Source organism: Rhynchophorus ferrugineus, unplaced genomic scaffold (assembly GCF_030347505.1).
Source record: "Rhynchophorus ferrugineus isolate W39M unplaced genomic scaffold, kcgeb_rfMv2 rfM5, whole genome shotgun sequence".
NCBI classification, from domain to species: Eukaryota; Metazoa; Arthropoda; class Insecta; order Coleoptera; family Curculionidae; genus Rhynchophorus; species Rhynchophorus ferrugineus.
The window spans coordinates 24,558,804-24,583,674 of record NW_027472584.1 but is presented as its reverse complement, the minus strand read 5'-3'; the positions used below and the strand labels follow the sequence as shown (position 1 = coordinate 24,583,674).

Below are 24,871 nucleotides of genomic sequence, written 5' to 3'. Positions count from 1 at the left end.
TTGAATATATTTGCCTTTTACGTTAGTTTATAAAATGTTTTCGTGATAATGTTGGGATGATGCAACAGTTATCTAATGGTATTGGTTGCAAATTGAACTGTAACTTCTTTAACAGAGGTGATAGAGAGAGTTTCCTCTATGACATCATTGGGAGCATATATGAAGCCATCTTCCGCTAAGGTGTCATAAAATATTGTTTCGAAATCCTTAAAAACAAAAAGCAAAATCACAATATTCAAATAATTGGCAATTCCACAACTGAATGTATAAATTCTTGAAAAAATACCTGGTTTATAGAAGAAAAAATAATTTTTCCTCAAGACATTCGACAGATTTAGTTAGCTCCATCTGACTTTGGTCGTGTGCTTGATGCCGTGGCACGCGTAAAATAAGATTTTCAACGATTGAGACTGTAATAGCAGTCGCCGAAACATATTTTGACAGTTCCGGATTCTCATGTCAAGGATGACACCCATGAAATAGAAGATTAAAGTTGAAGGACATTATATTGTATCAATAAAATATATTTCAAAACAAAAAACCTTATTTTCTTTCGACCCACAAAACTTTTTAAACAACTATTCCTCACGACAATTTTTAAAAATAACCTTTCATTAATATAAAAATTCGTTAATTGATCAATGAAACTTATTACGTAAAACTAAAACAAAAGTACTCGTAATATTATATTAAAAACATTGTGACAGAATGTTAAGGTTCAAAGGGTACAGGAATTCCTTTAGGTGAATGATATCATACCCATGATATTATAAGAATTTGCTTGTGACGGCAATAAATCAAGCATAGTTCACTATCTTCTGTTTTATAAACCACTAATTTAAGTCGTGTGGCAAAACGATAAGAGGCGAATTTTAAACTTATCAACAAGGAACGAAGAGCTCGTGCAATTTGATACCAAATAATGTTCAGAAATATTGCTTATCGGGTCAATAGAAATGTAACCTAAATAACAGTAACAAAAATCAATTAAACCGAACCTGTTGTATATTTTTTTGCAATATTTATTGCATGGTGTGTGCCATTATCAATTATGTTTCCTCGCTAAATTATCGTTAAAAACTATTTAAAAATAATAACAAACAACAAGCAACAAATACATAAATTGTAACGTGGAATCATCAGCCTTATGTTAAAATAAATGTTAATCTTTAAACGAATAATCGTATATAGCACTGGAAAATATTTTTCTATAAATAAATGCTATCGACAGTTTATTGAAATAAATACTTAAGTAGTCGTTACTTTTGCTTTTTCACCTCAAGATTTATTTAAGGTTGAGCTGGTCAATGACATATATTGTAACATGAAAGGTCACACAAAAACGCAGATTTTTTTAAAGTATGTTTAATTTCTTTCATATAGAATTTTAAAAATGTACCATTATCAAAAATGATACACCGCTGCCATCTAGCCGTCGTAAATCTAAATGCGATATAATTATCTGTACTTGGTGTATGATACTTTCCTATAGAGGACTCTGACAACATATAGCTAAACAACAATAAAAATAATACAAAGCTTAACCGACACGAAAATACATCTAGCAGTTGCAAATTGTTTTGGGATCTTGCGATTTTGTTTAATACGTAGCAAATGAACATGACACTAGAAGTAAATGCTAATCGGTTTGGATTTTCACTGTTTGGAGGATCCCCGTACTTTGCGTTGTACGTAAACCGGACCTTGACTAACTGGATTTTTCACATCTCTTATAGCCGACTTATCAAAAAACCACAAAACCAACGACTTAGTACCAATGTGAACTGTTTACAGAATGTTGCTGTATTTCGCGCTTGGTAAGGTTAAGAATAATCGAAATTTGGAATTTTAATTAGTGAATTGTTTTAGCCATTTTTATTAGTTTTGTAACTTCACAAACAGTGCCAACTAATTATAATGTTGATATTACGCAAGAATACTCAGATAGTTATTATCCTAGTATACAATGGTCGGATTCCTTTGATTGGAAACTCTTAAAGGTATAACAACAAACATATTTTACAAAAAAATTATAATAAACACATTCTGTATGTTCAAGGTTTTGGCCAATCAGTCTTCTAACGTTTTAATATCACCACTTAGCTTAAGATTAGTTCTAGCTATTTTATATGAAGGATCTAGTGGTTCTACCCAAAGAGAATTTGAACAAGGTTTAAAATTTTCAAAAAAATCTACTGTTCGTGAACAATTCAAAGAATCTCTTAATTCCCTTCAAGTAAATACTAATAAATACTCTACTATTTAATAATAAGTTATTTTTTAAAAATGTATCTTTTTAGAGAAGTGCAAATAGTGATAATGTTCTTAAAATTAGTACAAACTTATTTCTTGACAATGAAATAGAACCTAAAGACAATTATGCCGATCTGATTAAAACCTACTACTATACTGATGTTGTAGGAACAAATTTTTCCGATACTGTAACAGCTAGTGATGAAATCAATAGCTGGGCCAGTCAAGCAACTTTTGGGTTGGTACCCCATCTGATTGATTCAGGTATGAACTATATATATTAATTGTTATTTGTTTATTGTCATATAAATATATATTTTTATTTCAGATTCCATAAAAGATATGACAATGCTACTGGCTAATGCTGTTTATTTTAAAGGCTTATGGAAACACCATTTTCCTAAAGAAAATACACATATTGATAAGTTTTATATTACACCAGAACAATCTATTTATATTCCATTTATGTCAGTCACTGAACAATTTTACTATTATGAATCTACACTTTTAGATGCAAAAATATTGCGGTTACCATATAAGGTAAGTTGATGTAATTACCGTTATAGAATTTATTTGAATAATCAATTATTATCAACAATCAGCTCATTTACTTAAATGTTTATGTGGATTTTGTTGCTGATGATTTAAACATAAAACTTTTATCTAAATTTAGTTTCCTGATTTATGTGTAATAGCACGTATTTGTCTGGAATTACCAAAAATTGACTTAAGGCTATTGTTTAGATTAAAATTCGAATTATTAAATTTTTATTTTTTACTATCATAAATTTCAAAATAAAAATTCCACTATGTTAGAAACTATCTATATAAATTGTACGAAAAAGTTAAGCGTTAAACAAACCTATATTAGAATTAATTTATTCTCATAACTATATTTTAAAAACATAAAATACAGTTCCTAAACAGTTTTGCAATTTTTCTAATAAGTAATAATGGATATCTCAAAATACTAGAATTTTATCTCAAAATTTCTGGGACTTATTTTTGATGAAATTTGTAGAAACACGTTCGTTATAAACAAGGTCGAAAATATTTCACTAATTTAGACTGGTTATCGTTTGAGGTTTATCATTACTTTTAAGGAATAGGTCGTGTCATTAATACAATAGCAGCATTGTATAAAACAAACCGCAAAAATAAAGTACTTGCAGATTTTCATATTGCGGTTGTTGTATCATCTTATTGTTGGATTAAAAAAAGTCGCCGCATTCACCAACATTTTGTACGATGTAACATTTAATTAAATGAGATTTTAATTGAGATAATAACAACTTTTGGAATCTTAACCTGTTTTCTTTAACTTAATGTGGATTATATGATCTAATAAGTTGATTATATAGTGTATTACTGTCGAATATATAATAATGTACTCTAAGTTTTGGCGAATGCGAAGCGCATTCGCCAATATTTACTAATTAATAACTGTAAGTTTTAATTTTAGAATAGCGACTTTTCGATGTTCATCGTGTTACCTTTATCGAAAGGTGGTTTACCCGATTTAATCAGGCGAATTAATTTGGCTGATCTTCATCGAGAGTTGTATTCATTGAATAAAAAACTAATACAAGTGTCAATTCCAAAATTCAAATTCCGTTTTAAATCTAGTTATTCTAGCGTGTTGAAATATGTAAGTAGGTTTGATGTTGTGATGAAATGCTTTTTGTTAAAAAAGTTTTTATTATAGTTTGGTTTTCGTACGATGTTCCAAAATACCGCTAGTTTTCCAAAAATTGCCAAAGGTAATACAACCGTGTTACGCAAAATTGTCATAAACGACATATTACAAACAACAGGTATCGAAATTGACGAGGAAGGTAGTATAGCATACGCTGCAACAGGTCCGTATTAATTTTTTTTAAATTATAATATAACTAATAATTTTTTTTTCACGCAGATGTGATAATAGGAAACAAAATCGGGTTATCGGACACTTTTAACGCCACACAACCATTTTTATTTTTTATACAAGAAGACAAAGAGGGCGTCGTGTTTTACGTCGGTAAAGTGGAAAATCCGTTACTTCAAGATCTGGAACTAAAACCGATCCAAAAGGACGACGATAATCTAACATAAAACTAATGAGACATTCTCAGCTCTACCTCGAATATCACAAAATCTACTCTATAATTTTATAATGTAGTTTTATTATAAAATATACAACTTAACATACAATGTAGTATTTTGTCAGAATATCTATAAATATAAAAAAAAACGGAATATACTTAAAAATAGAATCAAATTAGGTGAAATGATTGATAAATTGCCAAAAACATATATAAATGTCTGAATCGCAATTACGATTTCTTAACCTAAACCTGGAAGGCTGACGAAAGTACATTTTTTATGGCCAATTTACTTATTTTCTTACGTCTTTTAAATGAAAGAAAAATAATCTCAACATTTTTTCACAGCCTTATTACATATTTTAAACTGTAAAATTGTAATTGTAGTTAAACTGTAACTTCATCACTATTTTTATGACGCTGTAGACACATTAATAAAGAAACTTAAAAAATGATAATGGTTTTAATAAAATATCTACAATAAATAAAAAAAATCAATAATATACACGTCATACAATATAAATTATAAAAATAGGTTATCACAATATTTCAGTAAATAAAATACTATTAGATGTTCAGACAGCGTAGTTTCTTTCCAGGAACTCTGGCAGTGTGTTCGAATGTCTCCACACGCTCCTCGTTTCTACGACGTATGGTTTCAGGGCTAGATTCTCTTGAATCCGTTTTTCGCCTGAAAGCTATACATCCTTCGCCAAATCCCATTAACTTTTCCAAGTTTAACTTGTTTATTTCGATGATAGCTAATACCTGGAAAGTTATTTTAGTTAAATCACGGCTGTTAGTCAATAGTTATTTATTTACTTTCAGTCTTATCTGTTATCTGTTTAATAATGATCGCTTATAACATATTCGCGCTGGATACCCATACAAAATATCAAGTATTACAAATTAATGATAATATTTATGAATAGATCATTGCCGATCTGAATACAAAATGAGGTCGGTTAGTTTTATTAATATAATTAAAACTACAATTGCTATATCCATTTATTTTCCAAGGAAAAACCAATATTTATTATTATGAAAAAGGCGATTCCTTATAAATCACGCAAGACAGGAAAACTTCTAATGAGTAACTTTTAAAATAAACAATTAAATTGATTTTATTCATATGAATCAACCTTAATCTGTAATATTAATTGAGAATGCTAAGAATATGTTATCCGTTTTTTTTTCTAATACTAAAGACGAAGTTATAAGATGCAATAGAGAATTATGTCTATTGTAGAAATTTATCTATTTCTATTCTTGTCAATGTCAAAAATATTTATACTCCAAATTACTGGTAAATATAAATAATAATAAAGCCAACTTTTAAAAATAGTACAAAGAACTATTTTATCCTTATCAATAGTATAATAGTCATAAATCTAATAAAAATTAAGGGGCCTTGCCAAGAATAAAAATTTTTATATCCCAATGTCTCTCTCATAAATATAAATAATAATTATTTTTCAATATTCCAAATGTTAAAAAACTGTAAAGCGACTAATACAGAGGTTTATTGTTTGGGTATCAATTTCAAACTGCATAGTCTAATCAATTACTATAATAAAAAATAATGGGGTTCTTTCAATATCAAAAATATTTATATCCCTGGAAATTTAATATTATAACAGGCGAAAGTAATAATAGAACTTTAATTCAATTAGTATAGGAAAATAATATTTATTACTAATATGGTAAATAAATATCACTAATACTACTTGTTATTAATTGTGTAGATATCAATCATAATACAACATATTTCCCATTTTAGAATTTCATAAAATTCTAACAGAATTAAGAAATAAAGTATCAATAATAATTGATGATGTACTTTTAAAAACATTTATATTATCAATGTCATTAACACGGTACAGACAATAATAGTTACATTTGTTAATCCTATATTTTTATATGTAAAATCCCCATAAAATATTGTTTGGTTCCAAGTGATAAGTTACTTCTGATAAATTTTGCTTGCCCTCAAATATATACTCATAAACGGGAGAAAATGTAAATATACTTAAGTTTTTTTAAAAATTTAAAACCAAAATTAGCTTAGGCATTCAGATAGTCCGGTTTAGTTTACTTACTTTTTCTTCTAAACTATACAGGTGGTGGTCATAATGATGCGGAAAGAATTTACGTGTAAAGTTTGCCAAACGTATTAAATATTCAACGTTATGTCCGCTTGGTCCTTGACAATCTGTTATTTGATGAGCGATTTCTTCTACGTTAGCATCTCCAAGCCATAGAGGATTTTTTGGCGTCGCTATATATAGCAGTACTGTAAGTGTTTGCCCTGTAAACACAATTGGAATATTAGAAAATCAGTTTTCGTACTGAGTTTAGTTTTCTTACCGCTACTTGAGTGAAAATCCGTAAATTTTGATATATAGCCACCTTGCTCACATTCCCGTTGTGATAAATACGATAGAGCTGTCTCACCCTGCACAGAATATGCTACACCATATACTTCTGCCTAAAAATGAAATTACCAATTATTTTTAGATCTTTAAAAAAATCGATGTGTTTTAAATTAAAACAAATAATGTGACTTACTTCACTGTCTTCAATTAGCGTAGCGACTCGGCCAGGCTGAAACAAATTATAAATATTTTGTTACATCCTTGTCTCGCTATGATTGTATTAAGAACACACAATTGTTTGATAATCCCTTTTATATAGACGATAATACAAATGTTATTGGTCAAAGGTTAGTTTTGGCGCTGATCCCAAAAAATAAAAATTTTAAAATTTAGATTTAATATACTATTTTCGTGCAAACATTTACTTAATCGAAACTATCACTAAAATGTAGTAAAACCTACTCAAAAATAAATATTAACTGAGCGATTTTAACTAATTGTCTAATAAATTTGTGGGTAATTATAATAAATGATTAATATAGAAATGTATTTAATATTTACCTTTTCTTCGGTTCCTCTATGGGTAGTGTTGCCTTGCCAAAACATTCTTTTGTAGCCTTTGACGCGGCCCAGTACGGCCTTGTTAAAGGTAAAACCGGGTTTCCAACACAAAGAACCATACGCGAAAACCAACAAATTTTTAGTTTCATTTTCGGAAACTTGGTCATCTAAAATCGCGGGTTCCGCCATATGATCCATTAAGCGATGAACAGTGCACCTCCGTAAACCGCTTTGAGACCGAGTGATTTTGTTCCTGACGCAACTAACACGATTATTTCAATGAACTTGTCCCCCGTAAAACTCCTACGACATGTACGGTTAATTTTGTCCTATACGAGGGCAAACAGATAAGTAAACCTACCAAACTCCATAACACTATTAAACTGACGAAGGAAGTGGATATAATTTCATGGTATATAACTCAATACATTTGTTCCGTTTTAACTTATAAGGTTATTTTATAATTCACTTCACGTTTTACTTCTTGGTGAACAGGGTTGTCAGTGTTCATCAAAAGTGAAAGTAAAATACAAGTGTACAGTTATATACGACTTTTTGTTAGAAAATTTATTTATTTTTTAAAATTTTCTTCATGAAATTAATGGTATCATTGTACTATATAATTTCATTTCACTTCATTCAGTGTTGTTGATTTTTACCATACTTTTAGAAATACCTATATAATTTCATATATATCTACCCAGAGCATCAGTTTCACTATTTTCGACAGTTAATTTAAACTACTTGAGAGCTTCCACAACATAAACAGCTCGTATATAGTTGCTTTATAATCGTTGTTGTCTCGCATCAACTATTTTTATTTTTCATTCCGAGTATAGAATCAGTGCTCTTGTTTATACCATCTAAAAATGTATCACAGAACAAATTAGTGAATATAAATGATAATTAATATATTTGGGTTAATTACAGACTAAAGAAATGTATGAATTTATTTATCATTATACAAATATTCTCAGTTTGTGTGGTGTTTGATCGATATCTTCAGTATTTTAGATTTTCATTTTAAAAAATCGTACAAGTGAGGTCTTTTATACCCATTTCAGAGAACTACCGCTTGTATGTTTCAGTTATCTTTTTTGTTTTTTAGGTCAAGGCTTAAACAGTTTTGAGATGAATTTGCCATATTTATATATTTCAAGGTATGTTCAGATAAAATACACTGTAAGCGTTAAGTTATATGATCAGTACTTGTAATTCTGTAGGGAGTTTAATCTCGATAAGTTTTAAATTTAATTTTCATTCAGTTTATTGATGAATTTCAATCATATTTATCCACATATCTTATCAATGATTAAATATTGGGATCCCATCAGTTAATTTGGTTTTGATAATGGGTTTAAATACAATGAATTTTGTAATAAGGTAGAAAGGATAGATCATAAACAAATTGATACACATTTATTTACATTCTAATTTCACAATAAAAAATAAAAACAATAAATTCCACTGACCATTGGATATTTTTGATATACATTTTGAATGACCTACTATCTAGTCTTAGATATAGTCTTTACATGAAATAAAGATCTTTAGGACCATGACACTTTACTTATAAAATAAAAAGAAATTTGATTCCCGATATAATTTATAAAGAAATAAAAATTAAAACTCTGTATTATACAATCGTTAGAAAATTTGGTATTTTTGGACTTTGATGGTGCAAAGTGGCAGTTTCATTCCTATCAACACTGAACATCAACACATACCTAACAATGCTGCTTTTGCAGAACAAAAAAATATAATACATTCGTCCTAAAATGTGTTTACTTGAATCCTACAAGTAACCCTAATCTTTGGCATTCCTTTCTTCTATAAGACAAACGTGAAAAATATATTTTCCTTTCCAACATTTCCTTCAAATAATCAGAATGTAAAAAATTCTAATTTGTTTCCTACTACAATTAACTCACTAACCACACACATTATATACACAGGTTTACAATAACTTATTGGAAATATTTAGCTTCTTTGGAAAAAAATAAATGATTGGCGGATAAACACACGTTCAAATTTAAGAAAAGAAGCAACCGGATATTAACCCCAGCTTTAGGTGTTAATTATTAAATAATTATTTTAATTAAGCTGAAAATAAATTTATTATACATGCCATTAGAAACAATAAAAACATACTATTAAGGAAATAATAATATGGATTTATTATACGGTGTTAACAAAATAATATGCTATAACAAAGATCGGTAACAACAAAATAAATTTCAAACTCTGAATTGATACAGCAGACTCAAATGACCCAAGATGAATTACGAACAAAATTAATATTAAGACGGTAGTAACTTCATCTAATACCTTGATATAAAAATAATAAAATAAATAATTATTTACAGTTGTCATTTAATATAAGAGAAAGTAACACTAGTAAATAACCAGTTTTTGTTCTGCGTGAAATCAAATTATAATATAATTATTATATTATACTAAACAAAGTTAACAACCTAATCTTTAAAATAATCAACAACGCTCAATAAAGTGATACTTTGTCTCAGTTTTCAATCAATCATTGGACAAATGTATTCAAATATAGCAAAAATTGGTATTGCTATCTAGATTTAATGCTCTATTGTGAGTCATACACGTAAAAATAAAATAACAAATTAACAGTGTGGCGGAATAAATTTAACAGATATTTTTGTTTTATATCGTAATTCTCTCTTGACATCAGGAGCCTGTAACTAAAAATAGATTCCTTCGTAATAAGAAATAATTCTTCAATCAATTTGAATATTTTAAAGGTGGTGAAATGCGTGGAATATTCTTATTAATATTACATATTTTCATTATCTAGATGTTTTTGTAAAAAAATAATAAAATCGATTAGTTCCCTACCTCCTTAAACATTTACCAATTAACAAAGATACCGTATCCAAAGTAAATTCAAAATATTACTATTACATATTTTTACAAGTTTTGTACTGAAGAAACAAATTTGTAAATACATCTATTAACATACAAGTGTAAAAATAGACTTTTTTACTTTATATGAGATATATTTGAAATTTACTTTGGGTAAAAGATATCAGCTCAAGAATAAGCACTACCGTTGAAATGTTGTATCGCTCGATTGAATACATTCTCAACCGCAGACTTTACTAAAAACGCTTTTTACAAATCAAAGTTTTTTTTTTGATCCACAGCATGGTATCACCCAGTATTCCCCAGAGGATAATATTAGAATATTTTATGATAAATCATTTCACCATTAAATATTTTAAATTCCCAAATACTTCAGATGTACATGCCAGTCATGCTATGAAAAAATTACGCTATAATATTCTATGTACAATTATGTGCAACACAAACAAAAAATTACAAATTATTCACTTATGATAGTTTCCTCTGTTTTAACATCGGTAATACCTTGCATTGCCTTTGTTAACACAGTTGCGTCTTTTAATGATAAAACTTGTAATACTTGTGGTGCGTCACCTCCTGATCCTTGTATCATCATTGTATGTGTATTCAGACCACTCGGTGTTACTGTCAGCGTTTCCATATTGTCTCCATTATTAGGTTCAACCTAAAACATCCCAAACAAATTTCTTGAAAGTCTTCTCATTGACGTTATGTTGACTTTATAAGTTTTAAAAATGTATCACACCCTCCCCAGGGTCTCTGATTAATCTTTAAATTAATATTCCTTCAATTTATTAGAAACTGACATTTATATGCGATAGTTGTTTTCCCATTATGATTGAATTTTAGATAAATGAGAGCGTGTCATAGATATCTTGATTGCAACATGTAATTCGCTATTTAGTATAAAATAGAAATAATAAAAAAATGTAAATCTGGAAAGATTATTAATACGAATTTCGTTATGAAGATTATATGACACCAAGGCACTCAGTTATGTATGATAATGTAAAATATTCCCAAATTAGAGACCCTCATACAACTTAGAAGATGAAGCAATATTTACTAATAATTTCTAACCAAACACAGAAAATAGCTACATAATACAAGAGTAGCTGTTCAAATAATGCAATTAAACTTATGATAATGAACTTGCCATCCAATTAAACACTAAAATACTTTCTAAAACAATTGAAATTATGCAATCGAGAATGCTGGAAGAATATTCATTTTATAATGAGCATAGATAATAAAGCATAAATACAATATTTATATATACTACTCTTGTTCAACTTAACTTGATGCAATAAATAATATTAAATTCCCCACAGAAATAATAATAATAATAATAATAATAATAATAATAATAATAAAAATAAAAACAAACCAAAACACGACAATTTACCTTTACCTTTGGTACTTGAACAACAGGTGTAACACAAACAGTTCCATCACTATTTGTATGGAGTTGTTGGATGTTGGCTACCATTGTTTGATACATTGATGCAGACACTGGAACAGTTATCACCCCGCTCACTGTGAAAGATATTTTTTTTAAATTAATTTTGTTTAACTGCTATATAAATAAAGTTTAAGAGTACATGAGAACTACATACCTTGTCCATCTTCACCCGTTAATATGATTTGACCTTCAGTGTTTAGTGCTACAAAAAATAGATTTAAAATGTTATATTACTCATTAAAAAATACAGTATTCTTTAATTTAAATAAGTTTTAATATTAATTATGCATTACCATGACCATCATCCGCTGTCAGAATTAGTTGACCATCAGAATTAAGTGTGGCTTCTGTAACAGAATTAAGGTCTACAACTTCGCCTTGTGAACCACCTTCACTAATAGCTTGGATGGTGTGAACAGGCGTACCTTCCCCATTTCCTGACTGTAACTATAAAAAAATGTTTGATATATGGAACAAAACTTGCGAATTATTATTCTTACTGTTGCCATTCCTTGCACATGTGCTGTAGTGCCATCCGGTAATGTTATAATGGGATTATTAGGATCTACTTGTACAATACTGACTGTACCGTCTGGATTTGTAATTGTGTGCAATACTGTAGGAGCATATTGCGTCGTAATCTATAATAAAATAATGTCATGAAATAAACCAATCGCATAATTATCACTTCATGAGTACATATAAAAAAATTAATGGTAAAAAAACAAAACCAAGCTATTTGGGCACTACAATAAGAAATACTATTTAACGAAATCATAATGTGGACTACTTTAAATTAAAAAGAAAATAAACGAAAAAAATATATAGACTTTTCAACGATGTCTTTAAGCCTTGTTATCGATGAATCACAATTAATTTTGTACTCCACTGGGGTTAAAAAAAAAAGCAGGAAACAGCTTTACGATCAATGACAAGGATTAAAAACTGAATCAATTAAAAAGACACATCAAGCCATAAATTATTTGAGATGACGTGTCTTTCGTGAAATACGGTGCAACTAAAAATACAGGCAACACGGAAAGTGTATTAAAATTTACACACGTCCACATCTGAGCTATAGCCTCCAGGGTCGAGGCAAACCTGAGTTGATGATCCCGACATGCCTTCAGGTGAGGCCGCGATTATCTGTGGGGACCCATTAGCTTGGATCTGTATTTTATGAGTGGGCACACCTGAAGAGTGCATTTTTAAGACGCCAACTGAATTACACTGAAAAATATTAAATTTATAAAGGCACTATTTAGGAAGCCCATCTTTATTGCAGTTTTTTATATCATATATGATAACTTATTAATAACACAATTTTACAAAGTATATCGCAAAACTCCCCAACTTAAGTGACGCCGTTGAAATGGCACTCAACTTTTGAGTATACAGAGCCATCTGCTGGCCGGTTGGTTAACCTTAAAGTCATAGTTGCGCCATATTTTGGCGATTCTACTTGCGCGGCGTTATTTAGTCCGCAAAATGTCCCCTATATGTGTGTTTTTTGTATTTTGTGACAGTGAAAGTGTTTTCTGTGATGATTTTAAGAAACCTAGTAAGTTTTTAATTTCTGTTATAGTTAGAAAATATCATCTTTGATTATTTGAAATGTCGATTTAAGTTATTTACGATGTTAAAGTGGTTTTTCTAATTTTTTGAAGATAATTTCAGATTTTCGCCGGTGAAGTCCACCATAGATGAAAAATTCTATTCCCCTGTTATACCCTTTTCCTAGCCACATTGAAAGAAAGCACAAAAGCGTAATTAAAATGTACTACCACAAAGGGGATAACATCGCTTCCAATGAGTTTTCTGTCTATGTAAATGTATGTTATGTCAAAACACAACATTATCTAATAAGATAGGAAAAGTAAGATTAGTAAAAGTAAGTAAGATTAATGAAAAACATTGAACGAGCTACTTTTAAAAACTGGGAAGTCTCTCAAGCTTGGGAAGTTTTACTATATGTACGTATATATCTAGACAGGCCTATGTTAATGTTATGCTGTTTTGTTCTACTAATATCACCCTGGCCCAATATAATATCAGGGTTTTATTTTTTAATAACTTACATTTGCGTTTGATGTTGCAGTCGCATTGGCTTTTTCATCTTCCTCTGTAAAAGCTGGTAAAAGATCTTCACGGCCATGAAATTTATAACAATTTATTACTATTTGTCTTAAAGCATGAGTCCAAGATATCTATTTTAAGAAAAAGCAGTATATTTTAAAAACAATTTTATTAAGCAAATCCAATATACCACCTTCTGTTTTTCATCTTCGCTTCTAGCATCCATTCGGACATTGGCCCAAGGAAGTTCCTTAGGCCACCAAGGAGGCCTAGTTGACTCCTTGCCCCATCCTGGTTTGCCTCTACCAGTCGAATATTTTAACATTAAAGGAATAAAAGCGCGTAACTGAGCTTGAGTCATTTTTTCTACTGGTGTTGGAATACCATCTATTATTAAGGGGGGTAATTCAAATAATGTTGGATCTTCTTGAATCGGTGGAGGTGCTTGATTTGCTAGAGCATTCTCAAGTTCTTCCATAATTGTAGATTTTAAATTTTTGATCACATCTTCGAGGGGTTTTGCTCCAAACACTTTATAACTTGTGTTTGGTTTTCCTGGAGTTGCTACTAAAACTATAGCTTGCTGACCTACCCTCGTTGCAAATTCATCAATAGTTTGCTAAAACACAGTTATATAAAACAAATGTATTGAACAATATATTAAATCCTACTCTTAATTTTCGTAGCAATCTATTTTGTTGGCGTTTCCTTATGGATGGGTTTGTTTCAAACGTATGTGGTCTCTTTCTCTTTTTTGATGACACGATGGCTGCTGCCGCCGCAACACCAACAGGACCTACAATTATTAATGCCTTAAAACAATACTAGAAACTCATAATTTTTACATTACCTGCGGCCGCCAATTGTGCTGTAACTTCATCCCCCATGGCAGCTGCCATGAGATCTGTATTACTTTCATAAGTTGAGCCCGGAGATGATGAACACTGATCATCATCATCTTCTGACTGTCCAGACATTGCTGTGGGAGATCCCACCACCATGGTAATCTGGTCAGCTCCATTGCTTGAACTTCCATTTGTGTTCATATTAGATTCGAAAGAGCTTTAACCTAACCATTGAAGGGAGTCCCTATAAAAATTATCAGCGTGATTTACATTGGGATAACATATGAAACCTTTAATTTTTATAAGGAACAAATGTTCCTCAAAAAAACACCAGTTATTACACATGTTTTTATTTAATACAGTTTTACAATTAGATAAATGATACAACTGTAACACGATATAACCTAACAATTTATTTTTTTGAGATTTAATGTATATTAAAATAGCAAAAAATCATACAAGACATGTATATATATGCAATTTTAATATATTTTTATTTAAATGAGTCATCTTGTACTGTAAGATTAAAACACCGGGATTTATACTATTCACTGTCATAAAAATCGATACTTTCTGTATAGAAGCATTATATTTAAATCATCCATTTTATATTCAATTTTTGTTGAAATTCAAATATTTCGTTTGATATTTGGAAAATAAAATTTTGTTTTTGAATCGTATTTTTTAACGCATGCACATGCAACAGACACAGTATGTGCGCACAAAAAGATGCTTTGGCGCGAGAGATAATGGAAGGTAGTAGAACATCTTAAAATGACATTTAAAACGAAATTTAAACGTTTAACTGTTAGATACAGCATGTATGACGGATAGTGATGTTTAGCTTTATGGCTTTATAATGTTTGAAAGTTCGAGAGATTGAAAACATAGGCATAAATAACACGTTTTCTTTAAAGTACCCCTGTCTTGACCAACAACAATGGAGCAGGCTCAGTTAAAATTATTACTACGGCTGCGTACGCACCTGCGTGAATCGGATACATTTAATGGAAAATAAGGTTTCTTAGCGCAGATTTCCGAAAATTCCACAAAATATAACACTTAACACTGTTAGACCACTTTAAAAAACATTTTTTACATAAGTAAATATTTAGTGAACGCCATGGCGTTCCATTTACGTCACATCGCATATAATATTGATCGAACTTGGCGTTGGATTTTGATTCGGAGCCATATTACGCGAGTTTGCGCATTATTGTTTATTTTTGATTTGTTTCATACGTACCTTACGTTGTTTTGGTATATAAAGAGCCGTTTTTGAAGGTTGGAAATTCAAGCATATTAACAAAAAGTAACACAAACCCTTCACAAACACCACACTGTACCATTCATGTTGTAATTCTTAGTAGTATTTCATTTATGAATTGTTTTTAATTGGTGGTGCCATCTTTGTACGGGTAGCCCAACTAATATTACAGGAAACTGTGTTATCGATATATTATTGGTTCATATGATCGAAATATTAAATATAGAAAATTAGACAATACAAAATAAAAACAAGGGGTTCTTTTCAAGAGTAAGTATGTGTGTTAAAATAAAAGAACTAGGTCATGATCAAGTTAAATGCCAATAGAGTAAATATTATAGAAAATGTAGCTATCTTCATTTTGAAAGGATGAAAATAAATATGTCTTTAAATATGTTTTAAAGGGGTATGTTTATAGCCAATTTTAATTTGGATCAGTGAGTATATTTTATATTTATATTATGTTTACGGTGTCTCAATAATATAATTGTTGAAGGGTCTAAATATAGACGTTAGGTAATATTTCATGATTTCTATAGTGGGGATGTGTGTTACTCATTATTCATACATTACATTAATTGGATTTTTTTTGTAGATTTTATTTTTTTCATTGTAAACAGACTGTGATTATCTCCAATAATGGCTTACCCTCCACCTCAAGGGAAACCACCTTCTTATCCAACACCTTATAATTGTGAGTTAAATGTTATCATAATTCTATATTAATTTAGTATGTAAATGGCATTATTTTAGCTCAATATCCTCCGGCGCCTAATCCAGGCTTTACAACTCCTAATGTGCCTGGATATGGTCCTTCCCCAGGGTTTATTCCTGGACAACCAGGGTTGCCTCCACCACCATATTCTTATGGTCCTGCAGGTCCATATAGTGGACCTCCTCAAATGGGCCCAGTAATAAATCAGCCTGGACCAACTGGTCCTGTTGGAGCACCAGGTAAATTTAATTAGACTTTTGTTCTGGTCCTCTGTAGTTTTTACTGATGAATAAGCTTATTAAGGTTAGATCAGCCTTTTAAGCGTTAAGATGCAGTGAGTTCATAGTTCATACTAATCTAGTTATATTTATATGGTAGGTTTTACCCTGACATAATAACTGCTTTTCTTAACTTAAATTGTTTATTGTTGCAAACATTATTGTAATAGGTACTTCTGATAAGAGTGATTTTATTTCTGAAAAGATAAGTTTTGGTATTGGTTTAAAGTAACAATAGAAACTCTAATATTTACCATTTTAATATGTTTACAGTCACATCAGCTTTGCTGCTATCTTTCAATTAATTTAATGATTGTCTTCCTTGTACAGTGGTTATATTTTTCCATACAATCAGTCTACAGTAATAAGGTTTTTTGTATTGCATTACTTTTAGTGTATTGTTTTGTTCTTTTATCAGAGATAGAGTGAACTTTTTAATGTTTGTTAAGAAAATAACCTCAGATGTATGCTGATAAAGACAAAATATATTTAGTAAGCTGATGCCCTTGTGTTTATCACTTCAAGATTTTCTGTCATGCCTGAGCTAAAGAAATTGTGGCATAATTCTAAAAAGTCTACTATACTTAGAAAGTTTAAGAATTTTTTCAAAATTAAAAAGTCTCCAAAGAAGAATGGTTATTTCAGATTTTTTACTGAGGAAGAGCAGAGGTTTGTTTTATTTTTATTGTATTTTTTTAATAAATGTTATCAATTCTAAATTTTATTATTTTACAGGAGGATGGATGAGTATGCCGCAAGGTATACCCAATTGTCCACCAGGATTGGAGTACCTTACTATGATTGATCAGTTACTAGTTCACCAAAAAGTTGAAGTAATGGAAGGTAATACTAATATTATTTTTATATTATGTATTATATATTAGTATTTGTTTTTTAGCACTTACTGGGTTTGAGACAAAAAATAAGTTTACAGTTAAAAATAGTCTAGGACAAAAAGTTTATTATGCAGCAGAAGAATCCGATTGTCTTACCAGAAATTGTTGTGGACCACTCAGGCCTTTTGATATGAAAATTTTAGATAACTACCAAAATGAAGTTATACATTTGCATCGTCCTTTGGCATGTGATAGTTGCTGCTTCCCTTGTTGTCTTCAGGTATTAACAATTAATTAATTTTTTACCTCACATGTACAGAAACATACTTCATTTCATTTTTTAGTATTTCATATTTCAATCTCGTATATTGAAGTTTTTTCAGTATCTATAATTTTAATTTGATAGAAACTTTTGAAATTGGCTTTGGCTCTTGGAAATGAAAGCAAACACCCAAAAAGATTTGAATTTGAGATGCACTTCTAGTATTTCAGGTGAAATGCATTATATTACAATCTAGTTCGAGTACTTTTTTTAATAGACTCTTGATCTCTGATTCTTGACACAAGTTGACATTTGATATTGATATCAATTGAATTGTTTTTTAGCGTTTGTTTACACTGTAACAGAGCCTTGTTTTTTGAATTATTTAATCATGAATGGGTATCCCTGATTTCGCGAAAGCTAGCCCAAGATTTTATATTAAAATCAATTTAATTGTAGAGTATGGAGGTTTCCGCTCCCCCAGGAACAATTGTTGGTACAGTGGAGCAAGAATGGAGCATATTTTGCCCTAGTTTTGCTATAAAAAATGCTAGTGGTGATACAGTTTTACGCGTGGAAGGCCCATTTTGTACAATGAGTATTTGTGGAGATGTCGAATTTAAAATTATGTCATCAGATGGTAGTGTACAAGTTGGTAAAATATCGAAACAGTGGTCAGGTATGATCCGAGAAGCATTTACGGACACTGATTATTTTGGCATCACTTTTCCCATGGATTTAGATGCTCGAATGAAAGCTGTGATGTTGGGAGCTTGTTTTCTCATTGTAATTAGGCCATTGTTTATTTATATCTATAAAGTAATAACATTTTATTTTTTTTAGGATGCAATGTTCTTTGAAAAAGCCAAAGAAGTTTAAAATCTCTATATACTATTCATATGATATTAATCATTCTCGAATTGCTCTATTTATGTGTTTATTAACTTGTTCAATATAAGCATTTTGTTTTTATTTTGATATTTTTTGTATATTTTTTTCTATGGATATTTAAAATGCCAAATCTTTCGCGTATGTAGTTAAACTAAATATGACTTATATAGTGGATATTTTAAGGTTTGTATCGCACAAATATTTAATAAAGTTTATTGTTGAAGTTATTTAACTCTATTATTTTTTCTAACGCAAGTTCTTTGATTTGAATGGTTAATAAGACGATGTATTAATACGTTCGTCGCAAGTAAATATTCCAAATTAGTAATTGTTCGGTTAACTGTCGGTTCACCACCCAGTTACGTAATTTGTTGTTAAGTAATATAAGGTAAAAAATGTTTTTTTTTTGGCTACGACCGGTTTATTAATCAGGTAAAGGAAATAAGGTGTATCCTGGATTTTTTCAAATATTGACGTAGTGTTATGACAGTTCATTTAAAATAAAAGCCCCGCGGGCAAATTGCAAAAATTGCCCAATTATAATTAAAAAAACCTTGATTCTGACGAAGGAGATCACCTAAAGGTAGGGAAAAAAATGTTAATCTCAGGAAACGAGAAACACGCTAACTCATCTTGTCTTAGCGTGATTATATCATTTTCACTTATTCCTCTTAACGCTGCATGCTGATTCAATGGCTAATCAAAAACTTCGAATATTGTTTATCCTGTTCTGTTTACAGGGTTCAAGTAAGTTTCTTATATGGTTTGGTAAGATAGGTTGTGATTCGTTTTATAGGTAAACAGAAACCGATATCGGATAAGCTCGATTTTGAAGATGGAAAGACTGTAAATGATCAACCAGATGTGACGAAGTTAAGATTCCTCTGTAATACCGGTGGTTGTAATTCCACAGATAATTCACATTCGATACAAACTGAGGTGTTAGTTCATGTGAAAACTAAAGTTTATCCCAATAGAACTGAATCATCCGAAAAAAGTACATCAGATGTGCCAATTTTAGTTGGTTTTAGGGGTAACGTACTATATAATCAACATATTTATACAATTCTCATACATAATCTTTAAAGGTTCGCAATTGGACGAGACAAGAAACGAAGAACAGTTTAGAAGTTCTGCCAGTTATTTAGAGAATGAGATGATATCCAGAGATGATAGCATACGTCATACTGATACTGATTTTACATATAAAAAAGTTCCGATCTTGCCAAATCGTAGAGATGGAAATTACTATTTCCAGCCTCACTTTAATCGCTTTAGACCTATGGTAACTCATTACGGTTAACATATTTTAGAAACATTTTGTACACATGTATAATTTTCAGATTTATGACAATACTCCTCAAAGAGTGCCAGGGCGATTTAGTGGTAATGATTTGGAGCAGCCTCTTCCTCACTTTGAACATACATATAATCGACATTATTTTGGCGAAGCACCACCACCACAATCGTTGCCGTATCCTAAGACGTTGCCTCACAACCCTGTGGCTTTTAATGGTATTAGTAGAAGCCAATGGAGACCTAGATACAGACCAAACAAATATGGATTTGATAATCACTTTGGGTAAGTTAAGTATAATTATTAAGAATATGGTTGTTATTAATGATATTTATAATTTATGTAATTAGGCCACATGCTACGAATTCTAAATGCACCTGTGAAGAGCAGTCAACAAAGTTGAAGTCCAGAACTTCTATTGATGATAAATTGGCTCCTTTATAATAATATAAGTAACAGTGGTAGATGTGTAATACAATAATGTCAATTTTAAATGTTTTTGTGTAATTTCATTTGGCTATTTTATATGTAAAATAATTATTTTATATCTAAAATACTAAATTATACATTTTATATAGAAATAATTAATTATGGTGATGTAATAATTAATTAACTAGTGCAATATTAATTATTTTTCTTCAAAACTTAAAATGTTAATTGATTTGTGTTAATTTGTAATATTGCTATACCTAATAAAATTATATTACTAATTATTGTTTTTCTTTATTAATAAACCTTTTTGTCATGATGTTTCTCAAAGCATGTTCGGATATACTCTGTTTCCATAGTGAATGCTCTTAAAAAATAATGATACAACGTTAGGTGAGATGCACTCTATTACATTTATTTTGCTTTTTTGAAGGAAGACTTGAGATATACCTTGTATCCTGACTGAGCGCTCTTAAAAAATAAAGGGATAATGTTAGGTGAAACGCACTATATCAGATATATTTTGCCTTTTTGAAGGAAGATTTCAGATATACCCTGTTTCCTGACTGAATGCTCTTAGAAAATATACTTATAATGTTATGTGAAACGCACTATATCAGATATATTTTGCCTTTTTGAAGGAAGATTTCAGATATACCCTGTATCCTGACTGAGTGCTCTTAAAAAAATAAAGTGATAATGTTAGGTGAAACGAACTATATCAGATTCATTTAGCCTTTTTGAAGGAATATTTCAGATATACCATGTTGTCTGACCGAATTAATTTAAAAAAAATTAACAACGTTAGGTGAAACGCACTATATCCGATTTATTTTGGCTTTTTGAAGGAATATTGCAGATATACCCTGTTTCCTGACTGAACGCTCTTAAAAAAATAATGTGAAAATTTTAGATGAAACTCACTATATATGTTTGAAGGAAGATTTCAGATATACCCTTTTTCCTGACTGAATAATCTTAAAAAAATGATATTATATCGTTAGATTAAACGCACTATACCAGACTTATTTTGCCTTCTTGAAAGAAATGTTCAGATAAGCTCTGTTGACTGAATCTTCGTAAAATATATAATTTCAGTTTTTGGTTTAAAAAAATAGAATTAGTGACTGTGGAGTGATTCTTTTTGCTATTTGAAGGTATTAGAAATTATACACAACTAATTACAATATATTAAGTATATTTATCATTTCTTGTAAATAAGTAACATCACATATATTAAATATATAATAATAAATTGACATTATTTTGCGAAATATCTCTTTATGGATTATGAGCTGTATAGGTGGTAACTTTTCCATTATCATTAACGGTTGTTGATGCTTCACGGAATGTTTGGGGTTTTCCGTCCACGTTTGTAGTTACACTTTTACTTGAGGTGAAAACACTTTTGAATCCATTGCCATTGCCATCACTTGATGCCCCAAAGCGTGTATTTACATTAGGAGCACTCTATAATATGAAAATGTTTCCGTTAATAAAAAATTCAATTCGTTTCAATACAAAAAAAATTACCGGATTTTCTGGATACACTGAAGCTGATTGTGAAGTGCCACCAGGCCCAATAGAACCACTAGCAAAAGCAGCACCGCCATCTCCTCCAATAGGACCTGAGAATGTGAAGCTTTGTCCGTCTGGTCCGGTAAAACCGCCACCATATCCTCCTACAAATCCGCCACGATTTCCAATATCAGGTGCAGCAAATCCACTGCCGAATCCTCCAGCGAAAGCACCGTTGCTTCCGGAGGAACTTCCACTAAATCCTGGAGCATAGCCGGCACCTGCTTGTCCTTGAGCTAATTTTTGTATACTTGAAAAAATATATAAAAAGCCATGTTAAAATATTCCTATTATACTTTAAAATATATAATTTTCATTATCAATTAGTATTTTATACTTCGAACTTACTGGTTTAAGAATTCTTGATTGTATTTATTCAAATTGAATATGTAGTTGCTAAATACGGAGAAATCAAATGGGGGAAATGCGGGAAATGCAAAATTAGGCACTCCTGTACCTGAGAAGCTTCCTGAGTATCCATATCCTCCGGAATTTCCTTGGTTAATATCATTTCCACTAGAACCTAACAGGGACATATAATTTTAATATATATTATACAAACAATTATTACAGATCAAAATACTTCTTCAATCAATTTTATATCATTTAAAGACAGGATTATCTAAGAGGGATAAAGTTATTACACAACCCCTATTTAATTGACCTTTAATTAAATATGCCCCTACAACATCTGGTCTCCCAAATCACCGCAAATCTCATGCATTTCTATTTTATGAATTTAATATTTTCAGCTATATAGAGTAACACAAATTGGATTTATTACTTCTGCAAGAACAGTCAACAACGAAAATAAATAGAACTTTATTTAGCAAAAATATTACGTTAATTTAGTTTCGCCATTAAATGCAATTTAATAAATGCAGTTTGAGAAATTATAAATATTAATTATAATAAAATGTAGTTGTAAAAATAGATGTTTATTTTCATATTTAGTGTAAAATTAAATATTCATTAGTATGTAATGATAATTATATTAACAATCGAAACAATAAAAATTTTACCAAAAAAGTCTAGATGTATATTGTGTTGCTTATTGTCTACACTGTCTTCAGGTATATGGAACCGAACAGTTCAGAGAATATACCGAATATAGGCGAGTTATATATAATTTTAAAGTTAAACATATAACTTAACAGATTAAAATTCTTACAAAAAATTATGGCATTTTTTTATCACTTAGAATAAAACTGAATAACGGGTTTTATTAATTTTTATACAGAAATTTATGCAAGATAAAAAGGCTTAGAAAATAAATGTCAAGTAAAAAATGGATTTTAATATGCCATTAAAATCAGTGGTATAAGAAACTTACTGTGGGTTGATATTCAGATGAACGTGATCAAATATGGAAGAATGTTCATTTATATTTTAAATACGAAACTTGTTTTTTTCATTAATTAAAATAAATATTTTCTTCCAACATTTCTAACTGGGATAAAAGTATATAAATGCAAATTTGTTTCTAATTAATTAAATGGGACAAATACTAATTATGATCAAGGTTAAGGTAAAAATAATTTTAAAGGAATTATTGAGAGGTAATCCTTGACATATGAAGGTTTTTATGTAAAAATGTAATCTTAGTTCATCCGTATGTGTCATTATTATGTTTCGTAATTTCAGGGTTATATTGTTTGGATTTTCCGCAACGATCAAATAAATAACATACACAATAGTAAGCTGCGGTTAGATTTGCTTGTGGAAATTATATTTTCTCTGAGGATACATAATAATTGAGCTATTAAGCAACAACAAACTGGTAAATAATCCGGCATAGTTGATATTTTATAACAGGTGTGTGTGTAGATTAAATTACAGTTGCGAAAATATTTACCTGAGTAGCCTGGAGATGCGTCTGTAAACGCTAACACAACAACAAACAACAATATTTTCATATTCACTATTATTTCTCTGAATATAAGCTTATGAATGATTTAAATTTGCCAAAGCTGCTTGGTTTTATTCAGGTATTCTTACCAAGGCAGTAGCGTACCACATATCCCGCTTTTTTCAACTCAAACGAATTTTCTGGGTTATCAAACTGGCTACCCGATACTTATAAACTTTTTTTTTAACTAAAACATGTCTTTCTAACGGTTTTTTAATAAGTTACGTAGTTGTTCGATGTGTTTTGGAGGTCATCGAGGTCAATATTTTACTATAGCTGTTTTGTTTGAAATCAGTTGGTTGTATATTCATTTAAAGCCCATGTACCTCATCTGTGTTTTGTTTTGTTAAATGTTGCTTTCATTATATACATTTTAATATAGCTTCTAGGTATTCATTTTTGTAGTCTTCAGTGATACGCCAATGCCAAAATGATTTGAACTAAAACGTTAATTTTGCTATGAGATAATCTTCATATAATCTTCTTCCGCTGAATAATACACGTAGTGTTTGATATAAACGTGTATAGAGTGCATTTTAATAATACAATTTAATAGAGAACCTACCCGATACCTACCATTGCTTTAGAAAGTTTCAATAAAAGCTGTTTGATTAACATTAAAGTCATTTAGGACATGGTTCATTTAGTTTACAGTTATTATATTCCTCAAGATATATTATGACGCCATTTTTAATCTTATAACTATGGTTAAGGATCCACATCATTGTATTTTAATAAGAGAAATTGACTAAATAAAGAGCATCAATTTTATTTTCGCGACTTAACTAGGATTGTTGGAATATTTTCCTCCTTATTACGATGTATAGGCAATTTCATTACCATCATTATGGAATACAATAT

The 24,871-nt window shown here is 30.0% G+C and overlaps 6 protein-coding genes across 16 annotated transcripts; 3 read left to right on the top strand and 3 right to left on the bottom strand.

Moving 5' to 3' along the window:
- Positions 1–1,556: 1,556 nt before the first annotated feature.
- On the top strand, positions 1,557–4,446 carry Serpin5 (serpin peptidase inhibitor 5). The gene is made up of 8 exons (XM_076406353.1): positions 1,557–1,817; positions 1,870–2,000; positions 2,060–2,236; positions 2,301–2,517; positions 2,582–2,793; positions 3,716–3,901; positions 3,959–4,112; positions 4,169–4,446. Exons 1-8 carry the CDS (start codon positions 1,796–1,798, stop codon positions 4,345–4,347), a joined length of 1,278 nt encoding a protein of 425 aa, XP_076262468.1. The 5' UTR covers positions 1,557–1,795; the 3' UTR covers positions 4,348–4,446.
- A 335-nt stretch (positions 4,447–4,781) lies between these two features.
- LOC143197724 (glutathione-specific gamma-glutamylcyclotransferase 1) lies at positions 4,782–7,663 on the bottom strand. The gene is made up of 6 exons (XM_076406361.1): positions 7,635–7,663; positions 7,274–7,576; positions 6,906–6,941; positions 6,705–6,825; positions 6,437–6,645; positions 4,782–5,105 (listed from the first exon to the last, which is right to left on the bottom strand). The coding sequence occupies exons 2-6, from the start codon at positions 7,469–7,471 to the stop codon at positions 4,905–4,907; spliced, it is 765 nt and encodes a 254-aa protein (XP_076262476.1). The 5' UTR covers positions 7,472–7,576; positions 7,635–7,663; the 3' UTR covers positions 4,782–4,904.
- A 1,014-nt stretch (positions 7,664–8,677) lies between these two features.
- Positions 8,678–15,960, bottom strand: ewg (DNA-binding protein Ewg). Of its 7 annotated transcripts, none has more exons than XM_076406347.1 (11): positions 15,795–15,935; positions 14,554–14,792; positions 14,375–14,499; positions 13,897–14,322; positions 13,706–13,834; positions 12,690–12,857; positions 12,128–12,268; positions 11,921–12,074; positions 11,782–11,829; positions 11,571–11,701; positions 8,678–10,829 (listed from the first exon to the last, which is right to left on the bottom strand). In XM_076406347.1, exons 2-11 carry the CDS (start codon positions 14,747–14,749, stop codon positions 10,626–10,628), a joined length of 1,722 nt encoding a protein of 573 aa, XP_076262462.1. In that variant the 5' UTR covers positions 14,750–14,792; positions 15,795–15,935; the 3' UTR covers positions 8,678–10,625. The 7 variants fall into 7 exon arrangements, with proteins under 7 accessions (XP_076262462.1, XP_076262461.1, XP_076262463.1 ...); XM_076406346.1 differs by lacking the exon at positions 15,795–15,935 and adding an exon at positions 15,534–15,758; XM_076406348.1 differs by lacking the exon at positions 15,795–15,935 and adding an exon at positions 15,534–15,758 and having other exon boundaries at positions 11,577–11,701.
- Positions 15,794–19,024, top strand: scramb1 (phospholipid scramblase 1). Of its 5 annotated transcripts, none has more exons than XM_076406357.1 (7): positions 15,794–15,832; positions 16,411–16,509; positions 16,569–16,769; positions 17,544–17,651; positions 17,707–17,924; positions 18,366–18,692; positions 18,750–19,024. In XM_076406357.1, exons 2-7 carry the CDS (start codon positions 16,455–16,457, stop codon positions 18,783–18,785), a joined length of 945 nt encoding a protein of 314 aa, XP_076262472.1. In that variant the 5' UTR covers positions 15,794–15,832; positions 16,411–16,454; the 3' UTR covers positions 18,786–19,024. The 5 variants fall into 5 exon arrangements, with proteins under 5 accessions (XP_076262472.1, XP_076262473.1, XP_076262470.1 ...); XM_076406358.1 differs by lacking the exon at positions 15,794–15,832 and adding an exon at positions 15,967–16,085; XM_076406355.1 differs by lacking the exon at positions 15,794–15,832 and adding an exon at positions 16,111–16,221.
- Positions 19,025–19,352: 328 nt separating this feature from the next.
- LOC143197723 (uncharacterized) lies at positions 19,353–20,682 on the top strand. The gene is made up of 5 exons (XM_076406359.1): positions 19,353–19,544; positions 19,594–19,830; positions 19,886–20,082; positions 20,141–20,379; positions 20,445–20,682. The coding sequence occupies exons 1-5, from the start codon at positions 19,490–19,492 to the stop codon at positions 20,536–20,538; spliced, it is 822 nt and encodes a 273-aa protein (XP_076262474.1). The 5' UTR covers positions 19,353–19,489; the 3' UTR covers positions 20,539–20,682.
- Positions 20,683–21,704: 1,022 nt separating this feature from the next.
- On the bottom strand, positions 21,705–24,144 carry LOC143197718 (uncharacterized). The gene is made up of 4 exons (XM_076406344.1): positions 23,957–24,144; positions 22,450–22,624; positions 22,057–22,351; positions 21,705–21,993 (listed from the first exon to the last, which is right to left on the bottom strand). The coding sequence occupies exons 1-4, from the start codon at positions 24,015–24,017 to the stop codon at positions 21,805–21,807; spliced, it is 720 nt and encodes a 239-aa protein (XP_076262459.1). The 5' UTR covers positions 24,018–24,144; the 3' UTR covers positions 21,705–21,804.
- Between the last annotated feature and the right edge of the window lie 727 nt (positions 24,145–24,871).

What these genes read in the sequence shown, in the direction of transcription:
- Serpin5 (XM_076406353.1), top strand. Translation starts at nt 1,796, where the DNA reads ATGTTGCTGTATTTCGCGCTTG. An exon ending in ATTCTAGCGTGTTGAAATAT is followed by an intron (nt 3,902 to 3,958) that starts GTAAGTAGGTTT and finishes TTTTTATTATAG; the next exon opens with TTTGGTTTTCGTACGATGTT. An exon ending in TATAGCATACGCTGCAACAG is followed by an intron (nt 4,113 to 4,168) that starts GTCCGTATTAAT and finishes TTTTTCACGCAG; the next exon opens with ATGTGATAATAGGAAACAAA.
- LOC143197724 (XM_076406361.1), bottom strand. Translation starts at nt 7,471, where the DNA reads ATGGATCATATGGCGGAACCCGCGATTTTAGATGACCAAGTTTCCGAA. An exon ending in CGCTAATTGAAGACAGTGAA is followed by an intron (nt 6,826 to 6,905) that starts GTAAGTCACATT and finishes TTTCATTTTTAG; the next exon opens with GCAGAAGTATATGGTGTAGC. An exon ending in GGATTTTCACTCAAGTAGCG is followed by an intron (nt 6,646 to 6,704) that starts GTAAGAAAACTA and finishes TTGTGTTTACAG; the next exon opens with GGCAAACACTTACAGTACTG.
- ewg (XM_076406347.1), bottom strand. Translation starts at nt 14,749, where the DNA reads ATGAACACAAATGGAAGTTCAAGCAATGGAGCTGACCAGATTACCATG. An exon ending in GATTGCTACGAAAATTAAGA is followed by an intron (nt 14,323 to 14,374) that starts GTAGGATTTAAT and finishes ACTGTGTTTTAG; the next exon opens with CAAACTATTGATGAATTTGC. An exon ending in GACAGCGGATGATGGTCATG is followed by an intron (nt 11,830 to 11,920) that starts GTAATGCATAAT and finishes TATTTTTTGTAG; the next exon opens with CACTAAACACTGAAGGTCAA.
- scramb1 (XM_076406357.1), top strand. Translation starts at nt 16,455, where the DNA reads ATGGCTTACCCTCCACCTCAAGGGAAACCACCTTCTTATCCAACACCT. An exon ending in TGGTCCTGTTGGAGCACCAG is followed by an intron (nt 16,770 to 17,543) that starts GTAAATTTAATT and finishes ATTATTTTACAG; the next exon opens with GAGGATGGATGAGTATGCCG. An exon ending in GCTTCCCTTGTTGTCTTCAG is followed by an intron (nt 17,925 to 18,365) that starts GTATTAACAATT and finishes ATTTAATTGTAG; the next exon opens with AGTATGGAGGTTTCCGCTCC.
- LOC143197723 (XM_076406359.1), top strand. Translation starts at nt 19,490, where the DNA reads ATGGCTAATCAAAAACTTCGAATATTGTTTATCCTGTTCTGTTTACAG. An exon ending in GTTCTGTTTACAGGGTTCAA is followed by an intron (nt 19,545 to 19,593) that starts GTAAGTTTCTTA and finishes TTCGTTTTATAG; the next exon opens with GTAAACAGAAACCGATATCG. An exon ending in AATTTTAGTTGGTTTTAGGG is followed by an intron (nt 19,831 to 19,885) that starts GTAACGTACTAT and finishes TAATCTTTAAAG; the next exon opens with GTTCGCAATTGGACGAGACA.
- LOC143197718 (XM_076406344.1), bottom strand. Translation starts at nt 24,017, where the DNA reads ATGAAAATATTGTTGTTTGTTGTTGTGTTAGCGTTTACAGACGCATCT. An exon ending in CGCATCTCCAGGCTACTCAG is followed by an intron (nt 22,625 to 23,956) that starts GTAAATATTTTC and finishes TGTCCCTGTTAG; the next exon opens with GTTCTAGTGGAAATGATATT. An exon ending in CAGTGTATCCAGAAAATCCG is followed by an intron (nt 21,994 to 22,056) that starts GTAATTTTTTTT and finishes TTCATATTATAG; the next exon opens with AGTGCTCCTAATGTAAATAC.